Below are 13,194 nucleotides of genomic sequence, written 5' to 3' on the forward strand. Positions count from 1 at the left end.
AGGTCCGCCGGAGTTCATAGTATATATGGTTGAAAAAAGACACTTGTCCATGAAGTTCAACCAAGGAAGGGAAGGGATTGCATGAGGAAGGAATTTTGGGGAAACAATTCTATATAACATAACCATCACCTTCTTCCCAGCACAGACATCTGTTAAATACCTCTCAAAGCTGCGCAAATCCCGAAAACGGCGGACAGTTCAACGAAAGTGTGATCTGTGACTCTTAGTAAATAAGCCCCATTAGCTTGTGTTAGGGCCATAAAATATGAGATAGCAAGCTTCTCAGACCATTCATTGATTGTTTTAAATCTGGTAATGAAGGTGGAAGGTCTGAGAAGACCTCCTAGATTGAATCCACATTGGTTAATGGTGTTGGTCAGTGATGAAGCCAAAATGCAGATGATAATGTTTTGGGAAGATAATATTGACTTCACGCAGACTCAGTTTGTTTGGGATGTTCAAAAAGTACATATGCGTTTATGGTGGCAGAGGGAAATTGGCTTCTGTAGGAAGTCTTTCCAGAAAAAAAAGAGACTCAACTAAGGGAAGCAATGAATCAAGCTCATGGATTATTTTAACTCCCCTTCAAATAGGAATCTTAACTTAAATCTCTCAAAAAGGAATATGAACAATTTATTGACAATAAGGTACAACAGACGGTTAACCAAGACTGGCAATAGAGCACAGCTTATACTCACAGCTGGTCCCAGGGCAAAAAAGGTTGGGGGCATTGTTACTCAGGGGAGTCAAAATCTGGTGACAGGTCCTCTTTAAATGCAGCTATAATTTATTTTTAAGCCTAGATTTATTGCTGAGTTCACACATTTCAAAGGAATAGCTTTACCGGAATATCATAAACACTTGCAGAACCACTATAAAGATTTTTAATTTTTATTAATCGCATAGATCACAGTTCTAAACCAATAATTTAAACATATATTGGACAAATAAGGTACATAATTATTATATATCTGAACCTAAGGCAATTGTCCAACACACAGACGGTACAGTACTGTGCACCTGCCTTATTTCCTAGCATAGCTACGTATAGCAGGGAAGAAGTGACATTGTCAAGGTAAAGGTGTGTGCATTTCTGGAAAACTCAACACTTTTAATTCAAAGGCAAAAAAATGGGTATTCTTTACTTATAAATTTACTTATTGTTTATAAAAATATTATAGGACATTTATCTGTCCTTTAACATTGTAAATCAAGCAAACTGACATACTAGTGCAGTGATGGCAAACCTTTGAGGACACTGAGTGCCTAAAATACAACCAAAACCCACATATTTTTGCAAAGTGCCAATCCGACAATTCAAGCAGTAACCTATTACTCCCTGCTGTGTCACAGGTTTAAATTGTATAGGCACCTGAGGACACCAATTCAGTAGAAAGAAGCAGAAGAAGTTTAGATTATCATTGTAGCTCGTTCTAGGATCATGGGCTGCCAGAGACTGTAAGAGGCCTTGAGTCCTGTCTGGCAAATTCTACCCTGGGGTGATGACAAGGGTGCCCAAATAGAGGGCTCTGAGTGTCACCTCTGGCACCCGTGCAATAGTTTCGCCACCACTGTACTAGTGTATGCCCTCTCTGGCAGAATCTGCTCTTCTTTTCTTTACGTATGTCCTGGATTTTACAAAAAAGGGCTTTTAAAAATATGCAAATAAGCCCAAGAGGCTATAGGCTGGATATATGTTAACGGAGCCTGGAGCCCCCCAGGCTTATTGCATAGTTTTAAAAGCCTTTTTTTTCTTAAAAACAAGGGCATAGGATGCTTAAAGCAGATCCTGTAAGAGGGGGCACATGTCAGTATGTCAGTGTGCTTGGCTTACAATTCTTGAACATGGTGGTATATGTCCTTTAAGTGCCTCAAATGCAGCACTTCCCATTATATACGTGTAGTGTTATAAAATAAGATGGAGCAATGTATACAAGAAAAGGTATTAAAATCAATGAAACAAAATAAAGTTAAGGCTGCCCGTAACCAACTACTAAGAAGAAAGTGTAAGAAATGATAATACTATGACATAATGCCACCTAGTGGTGCTTTTTTTTTACATTGAGTCAAACAGTTAATAGTATACAGAATAAAACCCATATTCCATGTTTGCAAAGACACCAGGGTTGGGATAATGCCTCATATGTAATTTCTTCTCAGCCTTCACCAAACCTAACACTGCTACGATCAAATCATATTATTCACACACATATTACACACTAGTATGACACATCTATGATTGGTTCATCAGTAGAGAAAACACTTGTAGCCTACATAACAAAAGCAACAATGACAATTAAGGAAATACTAAATATATAAAAATCATACAAACTCATAGAATATTAATAATGAAATATAGGTAATAATAATACTGAATAGGGTATATAACAATCCAAGAAATAATGAATTTTCACATAACTAGACATTATACTTTAGACGGGAACTTATCTAATATATACATCTTATTAGGGTAATAATGGCTCATAAAAATATGAAAGCTGCAGTACACACATTCATACTATCCTACTATGAAAGCCAAAAATTCTTGTACACCAAGAAACTCATTATAATGTCACCACTTCACTGATCTATGTGTGGGTCATAGGGTTGAATAAATATATTTTTTTTAACATTACCCTTAATATGCCACAGTTCACACCTCCACCTTCAAATGTAACAGATCACATCTGTAATACTGTTTTAACCTAACCCTACCATCAGGGATCTACCTATTAATGTATATCTGATAGTAGGTTTCTACTAACAGCCTAAGCCCTAAACTTTTTTGTACCTTATATGCAAAGTTTTGGCAAAGGCTACTGGGGTATCCTCTCTGGGCTATGGGAGCAAAGGCTATTCCATACCGAAGTAGCCTGGAGGGGTTACTGCACATGAGCAGAACTTAAAGCAACCAGAGGTGATAGGGAACGTGCCGAGGGGCTTTTTGGAAAAAAAAATAGTTTAGGACTATATGGAATTTGTTGTTTGCCTATTTCAAGACGCTCTAAGGACCCTATGGGGCACATCTACTAAGGGTCCGCTGGACGCATTTCCGTCAGGTTTCTCGAATTTTTGAGTTTTGCACTGAATTGCCCCGGATTGTGGCGCATTGGTGCCGGCTTTCATGCGCCACAAATCGGGGACGTGGCTGTCGGACAACCCAACTGATTCGGACAAACTGCAGAATTTTAAAATGAAATTGTGTCTCAAGATCAGCACTCACATGCACCGGGAAGAAGAAGGTGAACTCCGGCGGACCTGAGCGGGGAAGCAACGCATGCAGGAAATTGGACGCACAATCTTAGTGAATTGCGGGAGCTCCAAATCCTCCTCGGACATTCCAAATCGGCGACGCCAACGGGACGGGTAAGTAAATGTGCCCCTATGTATTTTTAATATGTCCCAATACGTAACACCATGGAGTTCAAAGAGGGTGCACTTATTTTTGGAAATTCTCATATATATAATGATAAAGTATTTTGGCTCTAACTACTTCCCCAACTAGTTTTTACAAGCGGATGACTCAATACTTCTTCCAGAGAATAAATACGACCTTTTAGTTAGACATTAATATAAATACTTGGCTTGTGTCAGAATATTAACAACAGGAATCTTACCTTTACAAGCTCTCATTAAATAGCAGTATTTAATCAATGTTATCATTGATCTTAAAAAAGAGTGCACACAAAAACCGGTTCTTTACACTGCACGAGATACAAAGACATCGAAACAGTGCTGTCTGCAGTTGGGAATACATGCAGTCCTCGGGTTACGTACAAGATAGGTTCCTTGGGTTTGTACTTAAGTTGAATTTGTATCTAAGTCGTAACTGTATATTTTATAATTGTATCCCCCCCAAAAAAATTTTTGTCCCAGTGACAATTGGAGTCTTAAAATTTTTTGCTGTAATGGGAACAAGAATTATCAATAAAACTTCATTACAGAATCCTTACAACTTATCATTGCAGCCTGGGACTATAGTAACATACAGAGAGCTTCACCAGAGGTCACAGTGGGCAGAGGGGTCCGTCTATAACTAGGCGTCGTCTGTAAGTCGGGTGTCCTTAAGTAGGGAACCGCCTGCATGTTCCTTCTGGAATAGATGTACTGGTTTGGCTTTAATCTCGCATTAGGATTCTTGAAAGTCATACTTGATTACAAGAAGGCTGCCTTACAAGGCTATTCCAAATTCATTCCAGAAACTGTATATTTTACAAAATGAGCACACAAAGCCAATACTTTCATAATGTAACAATTACTTTACTATGGAGTATAAGGCATTTTCCTGTGAATATCATCAGTTCAGCACAAAAAAAATAATGAGCATGTTAAAATTTGTATAGATAATATTTATATATATTTTACTGTTTTAATAAATATTTCTTGTACAAAGCACATGGAACATATGAGAAGAGGTTTCCTGTTAGGGTAGGTGCCAATGATTTTCTTTGGTAGCAATGCATGTAATAATGAGTTTGTAAGTTGCTCTTTCAGTCTGTAGAAGTCTTTAGGTGCCTTTATATTCTGTTAAACTTGTTTTTTATACTGTAAAAAATACACAGTGAAATTTTATGTAAAGTCAATATCAATTAATAACATTTTCATCATATACAATCATTAACAAAAGTCAGTGTAAGAGTATTCCAATAACTAGAGGTTATCCTTCACCCACAGGATGGGTAATGGCTGTGTGATTGTGGATATATGATCTCTGGAACCTACACTAATGAAGAGAACAGGGATTTTGTGTACCTCATATGAATGAAGTTGTAGTGAATGATAATATTATTATCCTCACTATTATTTTCACTTTCTAATTGAAAATTTTCAGTCAGATCCTTTTTTTTAAGTGGGAAAAAGAAAAAATAACATAACGCATGGAGCTATGGAAAATGACATCATTAACAACATAAATATAATCGTGAACCTGCGGGAAGTTCCTGGGTTTTTCCCGTTTTACGTAAAGCCAGTTGTAGCATCTAAACTGCACAATATGTTCCTCTGGTCTCAGGAACTGAACACCCAATAAGTCAACATGTTTAGGGCTGGGTTTTTATTTTATTTTCAGCCGTTTTAAAGACTAGGTGTGGTACTTAAAGGGAGACAAATACTGATTCTCATTCAAATGTGTTTGACACCCAATTCATCCAGGAAGAGGTTTGGCCCCATCACATCTGCCATCTCTGAAACCGTGTGATCAGCAAAGAGCATCAGGTGTTTATATTATTTACATGCAAAATACGCTCATTCCAGAACACTTTTCAGTGGCGATCAGGGCAAGTCCCCAGGCAAATGGCTTTAACCCCTTAATGACCTGGCCCTTTTCAGTTTTTTCACTTCCATTTTTCACTCACCACCTTCAAAAATCTATAACTTTTTTCTTTTTCCACATAAAGAGCTCTGGGACGGCTTATTTTCTGCGTAACAATTTGCACTTCATAGTGGCGGTATTTAATATTCCATGCTGTGTACTGGGAAGCAGGAAAAAAATTCCAAAAGCAGTGAAAATGGTGACAAAACGCATTTGCGACGTTTTCTTGTGGGCTTGGATTTTACAGCTTTCACTGTGCGCCACAAATGACATGTCTACTTTATTCTTTGGGTCGGTACGATTACGGTGATACCAAATTTGTATAGGTTTTATAATGTTTTCATACATTTACAAAAATTAAAACCTCCTGTACAATTTTTTTTTTTATTTTGCCAGCTTCTGGTGCCAATAACTTTTTTATTCTTTGGTGTACGGAGCTGTGGGTGGTGTCATTTTTTGTGACTTTTGATGGCGTTTTCATTGCTATAATTTTTAAGTCTGTGCAAACTTTTGATCACTTTTTAGAGAATTTTTTTTATCTTTTTCAAAATGGCAAAAAAGTACCATTTTCTGTTAAACGCAGTGAAAAACGTATTATATTTTGATACATCGTGCATTTTCAGACGCGGCAGTGTGGCGGCAATGTGTTTATGATTTTTGCTGTTTATTAATATTTATATCAGTTCTAGGGAAAGGGGGGTGATTTTAATTTTTAGGTTTTTTTATTATAATTTTTTTTTTTACTTTTTTTTTATTTTTACTTTTACTATTTTTCAGACTCCCTAGGGTACTTTCACCCTAGGTTTTCTGATCGATCCTATCATATACTGCCATACTACAGTATGGCAGTATATGGGGATTTTCCTCCTCATTCATTACAATGTGCAATAAGCACACTGTAATGAATGGGTTAACACGAAGAAGCCTCGGGTCTTCGTCAGTCCCAAGGCTGTCATGCCATCACGGGGAGCGTCATTCCGCGCCAAGATGGCGCCAAAATTGCAGACGGGAAAACACCCGCAATCGGTGCTAGCAATATGCAGCAAAGCCTTACCGGCTATGGAGAGGGGTTATATTGAATTTTATTGCTATATATCCTCCATCTGTCACTTCCCTGATCAGGTTCACCCTTTTCTTCTCGGTGCATGCAAGTGCTTGATTTTGCGTCACAAATTCAAAGTTAAATCCCGCGGTTTGTCCGAATCCATCGGAACGTCCGACGGCCCATCCCCCCATTTCTGTCGCATGAAACCAATGCCGATGCGCAAAATCCCCCATTCAGAAGTCTGCTAAGGGGCCCTTCCTCTCCTAGCTAAACACCTGGCACAGAGATATGTTTAACGGCCCATACACTGAGTAACGGAACTGAACTCACATTCTGAGTTCTCCTCTGTTCCTCAGCGATCAGGTCAGTCTTTTTGACAAGAACACGCAGTGTCTGCCTGATAAAACACACTAATGTGAGGTCGGCCTCAGGCTACATTCATACGAACGTATGACTGCCGGGCATACGTTCACCGTGATGAAGAGGAGGAGTGGTGACCCCTCCCCTCTCCATAGCCATGCAAGGCGCCGTAACACGGGAGGAAAGATAGAACACCATATTGCTCTTTGCGCCCATTGCCGTTGTATTGCAGCCGTACATACGCCCCCCCCCCCCCCTATGGTCGTGTGAATGTAGCCTAAGATTGAATGTTGTGTTTTGTCATACTTGCCTTATTCATCACCCAGTCGGCATCCTCTATTGCTCTCTTTATAATTTGTCTTATTCTCTCCGAGTCATCTTCATCTGCGTGAACCCGGAAGCTCTTTTGGAAAACATAGCAAACCATAGCAAATCAATATAACTTAACAAGCATTATAAAGATCTATTCAAATTAGCATTATAGCAAGGAAGTACATACCAAAGAGACAGATCATGAAGTGAGAGGGAACACAACCTTTAATGGCCCCATGTAGGATTTCTATTCCACTTTTAAAAACATTAAAGGGTGGGGAATTGGCTTAGCAGAGTAAAGGGGGAAACAAACCCCAAAGTATGTACCTTAAAGAATCATGTTTTCCATTCAAATGCAACTATGCCAGATCTATTAATCAATCTAACCTGACCAATCCTCTAAAATCTAAAATGAGATCAATGAACTGATAGAAAGATGTTGCCAAAAGTATAATTTAGATAAACACAAATTCTCATTAGAGTAACACATTAATTATTCGATAATGATGTCCCTGATCTTCCAGCCTCCTGATGTATCTGGTGGGTGACTGCACTGGTGAACAATTCCATGCCAGTTCCTGTTATAGTCTGTAAAATATCAGTCCTGAAGGCTATAGCTAGTGTTCAGGTGTGGGGAAGCAACACCCCATCTCAGACCACTCTGCCACCGGCCAAGCCTATCTTCTCGCCCCACCGAGCCGACTTGGCATGGAGATGTCGTGAATATGGGAATAATCTCATCTGCTGTTGGTTCAGTAGTAATTGTGATTACTTCAGAGCTTGTACAGATTATTCAATCCGTACGATTAAAAAAGATAGACAGCTACTAATATGATGATAACCATAACATTACAAATATACATAGAGCGACATGCAAAAAGTCAAACAAATTGGGCAATAAGTGCACAATACACACTGTGCAAATGATAAAATTGGTCAGTCTTACCAGTCTTCTCCGGGCAGGAGACACAACGGGGCTTTGGATGAGAGCAAGTTAGAGATATCTGGCCAGGAGTAGAATAGCAACATTGCACCTATAAATCCCTACAGCTGTGCTCTCCCTTCATCCCAGAAATATAACTCCTTCCCTTACAAGGGCAGTCCCAACGAGTCCCTACAAATGTCTAAAGGACCCTAGAACGCCCTATATAAGGCCAGATAGAGGAAAGTATCCCAATGCGTTTCCAGGTCCACACATAGGGGGAACCTTCCTCAGAGCATGTAAACAAACGGTTACAACATGATGAATCATGCTGGTCGTCAGGGGGGTAGGGACAGTGGTCCAAGTACCCACACAGTGGTGTATAGAACTGGTGGTGCAGTGTGGATAACACGCTACAGGGTTTAAAATGGCCGCTGCCCCAATGTTACCTGCCCCTCATAGTGGTGGCAGGTCAATCATAGTACAGTACTTAGGGTCGACATAGGGAAGGGATGAGTCCAGGGATACACCACATCATTGGGTGTGCCCAGACCGATAGACTGCATCAAACGAGCGCGGTCTATAAAGTCCAGCGGGTGGGTATTCTCGTGTGTTGCAATTGAAGATATTCAATTCCCATAAAACGTATGGCCCTCAAGGCACCATTATGGTGACGATTCATATGACCGCCTATTGGAGTGTCTCTATTATTTCTGATGCCACCAATTGTCCTTCTTAGTTCGAGCTTGGTTTTCCCAATGTACACAAGGCTACATTGGCAAACTGCTTTACAAATTATCAAACAGGACCTACAATTGATAAATGATTCAATCTTGTATCTTCTCTATTATCTATAAATCCCTGTGTGAAGACTTATTGAAAGATAAGATTTACCTCAAATCAGTTGGGTAAATTTACAGTTAAACTTAAAGGGGTTTTCCCACAAAGAAAGTTAGGTCCTATCCACAGGATAGGGCCTATCTTGCTGAGCATTGGGGTCTTAGTGCTTAGACCCCAACAAATCATTAAAACGAGGGGTCCGATGTTCTACTCCATTAATCTCTATGGAGCTGAAGGGAATTGCTGAGCGTCCTCGTTTTAGGGATCTGTGGGGGTCTCAGCACTTATTGCCCAATTTGTGGGACTTTTGTTCTATGTATTTTTGTAATGTTATGGTTATCATCATATTAGTAGCTGTCTATTTTTTTTTTAATTGTACGGATTGAATAAAACTTATATTTTATATACCTTTCACCTCTTCCTCTCCTATCTGCTGTGGTTGGTGAACCTATTGTCTGGATTGACATAGAACGTGTCGTTTTTGTTGAACGTTCTAATTTTTTCTGTTTTCAGAGCTTGTACAACAATAAAACTGATGTACAAGCCCTCTAGAAATCTCCCCATTTGGTGGAACACTAGCAGAATAAACTTATTGCTAAGATCAATGTAAATACATTTGCCTTTTTACTATTAGATGAGCAGGCTGTATATACTATACAACTCACCTGACGTACTGTGTGCTTATAATGGTGTTGAAGATTCTCATTCGGAAGTTGTTTGCAACAACGAAGAAGATACCGATACAACTGTACAGGTTTATGTACTAGTTCTGCACCAGGTAAAGGAACCATCATCGGATGAATGTACCTGGGGATGTACAAGGTATCACATTAATGTAGTTTATAGTGTAACAGTGTAGTAGAGATGCAAATAGGAGAGGTATGTTCAGCTGTACCTTGATTCTCTACAAAATAAATATAATAAACACCCAATCCTTTCAGACCAACAACAGATAATTTAGGTTCTGCACCCCCACAAATCAGTGGATTTCCTACAGTGAACCAGGACCAGCAACACAGTGTAGCAGAGGCACAGAACCTCAGACTGTATAATAGTCTGGTTATCTCAGTTATCACATGTCCTGAGCTGTAGTACCCGGGTGTAGCTACTACCAATCATAGTGACCACCATCATAGTGACCAGCGCTAGTTTAGGGGAAGTATGATTGGTAGATATTTTTATGTTTTTTTTTCAGAAATTTAAGTTAAAGAGGACCTGTCACCCAAAAAATCCCTCTAGGCCAGTAGTGGCGAACCTATGGCACGGGTGCCAGAAGTGACACTCAGAGCCCTTTCTGTGGGCACTCAGGCCATCACTCCAATTTCGCCAAACAGGACCAAGTCCACCAAATCAACTTAAGGGATGCTGATTGGCTGATTGAAAAAGTGAGAAGGTGTTGACAGAACTGCATTGCCTTTAGAGGTCATCCTGCTGACCCACCATTCTTCCTGGAGAGAGGCTACAATGATGGTCTGAACTTATTTGCCCACCTTTTTTCAACTGTATTGGTCGCCTTAAGAAAGCTTGAAATGCCATGTTGGCACTCCCTGGTAAATAAGTGGATTTTGGTTGTAGTTTGGGCACTCGATCTCTAAAAGGTTCGCCATCACTGCTCTAGGCCCTACCCCAGTAGTAGCAGTGTTTAGCTGCATTTAGACGAACCTATACGGGCCAGGCATGAGGGGAAAGATAGAACATGTCCTATCTTTCGCCTGTGTATGGAGCAGTAGGGTGCTGCACGTTTGTGGCACCGTATCGCTCCATGCAGCCATTGCTGCCAATTGCGGATGTATGTATGTACCCCATATGGTCGTGTGAATGCGTCCTTAAATCGTTAGCTTGGAACATATCGATAAAGCTGCAAACACTGCACTACATAGCCATCAGAACACTGTACCAAGCTTACAGTGGTTCAGTGTATTCATGAGGGGGTGGTACAATGTGCTCCCCAGGCTTCAAGCTGCAGTCATGGCATCCTCAGACAACCCCCTCATGAATATACCGGACCACTATAAGCTTGGTCCGGCGCTCGGAGGGCTATGCACTGCAGTGTTTATGAGTATATTTTGATAAAGCTAGCGATTTAACACGGCTACACCTGGGGTAGAGCAAGGGACCTGCTTACTTTAGTAAGCGTACCCTAGAGGGATTATTTGGGTGACAGGTCCTCTTTAAGTTATCAAAAGTTAATCTGTGTACTAGACACATGACAAATGTTTATCATCTAGGACGGCTACCCTCTGGACACCTCAGTTATCGCATCATATGGTCACTGTACGGTGGTGATATTGATCGTTGTGTGGTAGGAGTTATTCAGTATCAGTATGGCGGCATTATTCAGTCACAATCTGGTGTGGCGGTATTCTGATATGAGGTAATGAGGTTTCAGCTGGCTCAGCCATATTATTTGCAATATTGATCTTTGCCTAGTAGTAGCCTCTCTGACTGATTAAAAGCAGCCATAACCTCTACTGACAGTCAGTAGTACCAGCTGTCAGCTGTACCAGGCAGCCTACCAAGCCAGTCCCAGTCCTGGGCCTATTACTACGGTGTGCCAATGATGTAATACAACAGGGCAGGTTGAACCTGCTGGTATTTAACACCTCAATGACGCCCATTACGTAGGCTGTATGATACAGCATGCTAGCACCCCAGTCTCTGTGGGGAAGATATCTGTTTTAGATATCTGGCACAGGCTATAGCTAATGTGCAGGAGCTCCCCCACCATCGCTTCCTAAATGGCGTTGAGGGGGAAGTAGTCGCAATTTCCAGCTCTGCGCCAGTGTCACTGCTTGTACGCAGATATTCAGGTGTATAAGCCATGATAAATCCCCACACCATGTCCTCTGTTTTCCTGGTCTAAAGGGTGTATTGGATTTGGGTGCGTTCACACGTGGTGTTTACATTGCGTCTTGAAACGTAATTTAACGTAATTAACCGCAGTGGAGAGGAGATTTGTCTATTTGCATTGTGTTAATATTAAGTTTACATAAATTCAATGTTAACCCAAAGCAATTAGGTGAAACCCCTTCCTCCACAGCTGGTGAACTGCGTTACAAAACGCCCTGTATTCGTGTGAATAGGGTTATTCTAGCAGCGGGCACATAATTTAGACAAATTTTTGCTAAAAAAAAATCTGTAGTGTTTATATGCCAAAAAAGCCCACTATGAGATTTATATAAATTTTTAATGTGTCCAAATTTTTTTTTTCTTTTTTAAAGTCTATGCCAAATTTACTATACAACAAAAAAAATGTATTTCAGCCTAAAACTAAATGAGAACATACCCCGCACGCCGGCAGAGCCCGTCACACGGCGTGACGTCACGGCGGCAGGCTTGTAGGTCACGTGATAGCGGCGCCCGCAGTGTGTGCACGGGGCTGTAGTAGTGGATGAGGGCGTACTATTATTAGATGACATGACCTACTGAGGTCACAGTGTGCACACTGCTATAGAATAGGGCGATTATCAGCGCTATTATTAGATGACATGACGCGCTCTTCCTCGTAGTGACAAGCAGTGTACTGTACACACCTTCTCTCACTGTCAGGATGACTCGTTCCCTTCCGGAGAGGAGGACACCGATACTTCCTTGTTTCTGTGATCTCACCCGTCTTATAGATGGAAATGTCAGAGTGACTCCACCTAGTGGCACACTGGTGTCATTGCAGGTGGAGAAAAACCCTGCCTTGCATCTCACTTCATAATAAAACCCGTAATAACTAGTTATGCTTTAAAAAACCTGTATTATATTAAGGGTTTAAAACAAACAAAAATTTCAAATAGGAAAAAAAATCCTTCATGACAAAATTTTAAAAATATTGGTTTAAGGGCCATAACTTCTATTTTTTCACATGTTGCTAGTTAAAAATTGACAAATGTTAACGTTACAAAAAGTGGAAACTTTTTTTTGGGGGGGAATGTATCATATATATTTTTTGTTCATTTTCTAATTAGCTCAAAATGACCATTAAGAAATTAATTCCCTAGTGTGCTCCAAAATATTTATTAATATTTTACGTGTTTTTTTTCCCCCCAAACATTTTATTAAGTTATATATTTCATTGCAAATAATAAGGGGGGAGATTTATCATAAGTCTCTTAGAGCAGAACTGTTGTAGTTGCCCATGGCATCCAATCAGAGCGCAGCTTTCACTTTCCAACAGCTGTTTATTAAATGAAAGCTGAGCTCTGATTGATTTCCATGGTCAACTAGACCAGTTTTACCTCAGAAACTTGATGATATATCTCCCCCATTAGTGAAAGCATCAAATTACAAAGTGGGTCAATTTGTAGAACATAGATTCCACAAAAAACAAGCATATCTCCCAACTTTTCACACACAGGGGGGAATTTAATTAAATAATTCTTTATTTATATAGCGCACACAGATTACGCAGCTCTG

At 40.1% G+C, this 13,194-nt stretch overlaps 1 protein-coding gene across 3 annotated transcripts; it reads right to left on the reverse strand.

The window, feature by feature from the left end:
- Window positions 1-877: 877 nt before the first annotated feature.
- Window positions 878-12,451, reverse strand: LYRM9 (LYR motif containing 9). 3 transcript variants are annotated; one of them, XM_072138175.1, is made up of 4 exons: window positions 12,324-12,451; window positions 9,456-9,597; window positions 7,027-7,119; window positions 878-4,545 (listed from the first exon to the last, which is right to left on the reverse strand). In XM_072138175.1, the coding sequence occupies exons 2-4, from the start codon at window positions 9,582-9,584 to the stop codon at window positions 4,528-4,530; spliced, it is 240 nt and encodes a 79-aa protein (XP_071994276.1). In that variant the 5' UTR covers window positions 9,585-9,597; window positions 12,324-12,451; the 3' UTR covers window positions 878-4,527. The 3 variants fall into 3 exon arrangements, with proteins under 3 accessions (XP_071994276.1, XP_071994278.1, XP_071994279.1); XM_072138177.1 differs by lacking the exon at window positions 12,324-12,451 and adding an exon at window positions 12,077-12,227; XM_072138178.1 differs by lacking the exon at window positions 12,324-12,451 and adding an exon at window positions 11,028-11,047.
- Between the last annotated feature and the right edge of the window lie 743 nt (window positions 12,452-13,194).

This window comes from Engystomops pustulosus, chromosome 2 (genome assembly GCF_040894005.1).
Source record: "Engystomops pustulosus chromosome 2, aEngPut4.maternal, whole genome shotgun sequence".
NCBI classification, from domain to species: domain Eukaryota; kingdom Metazoa; phylum Chordata; class Amphibia; order Anura; family Leptodactylidae; genus Engystomops; species Engystomops pustulosus.

Bases quoted from the DNA above. Each gene is read 5' to 3' on its own strand.
- LYRM9 (XM_072138175.1), bottom strand. From the start codon at position 9,584: ATGATGGTTCCTTTACCTGGTGCAGAACTAGTACATAAACCTGTACAG. The intron at 7,120-9,455 runs GTGAGTTGTATA...GTTTTCCAAAAG, and splicing joins ATAAGCACACAGTACGTCAG to AGCTTCCGGGTTCACGCAGA.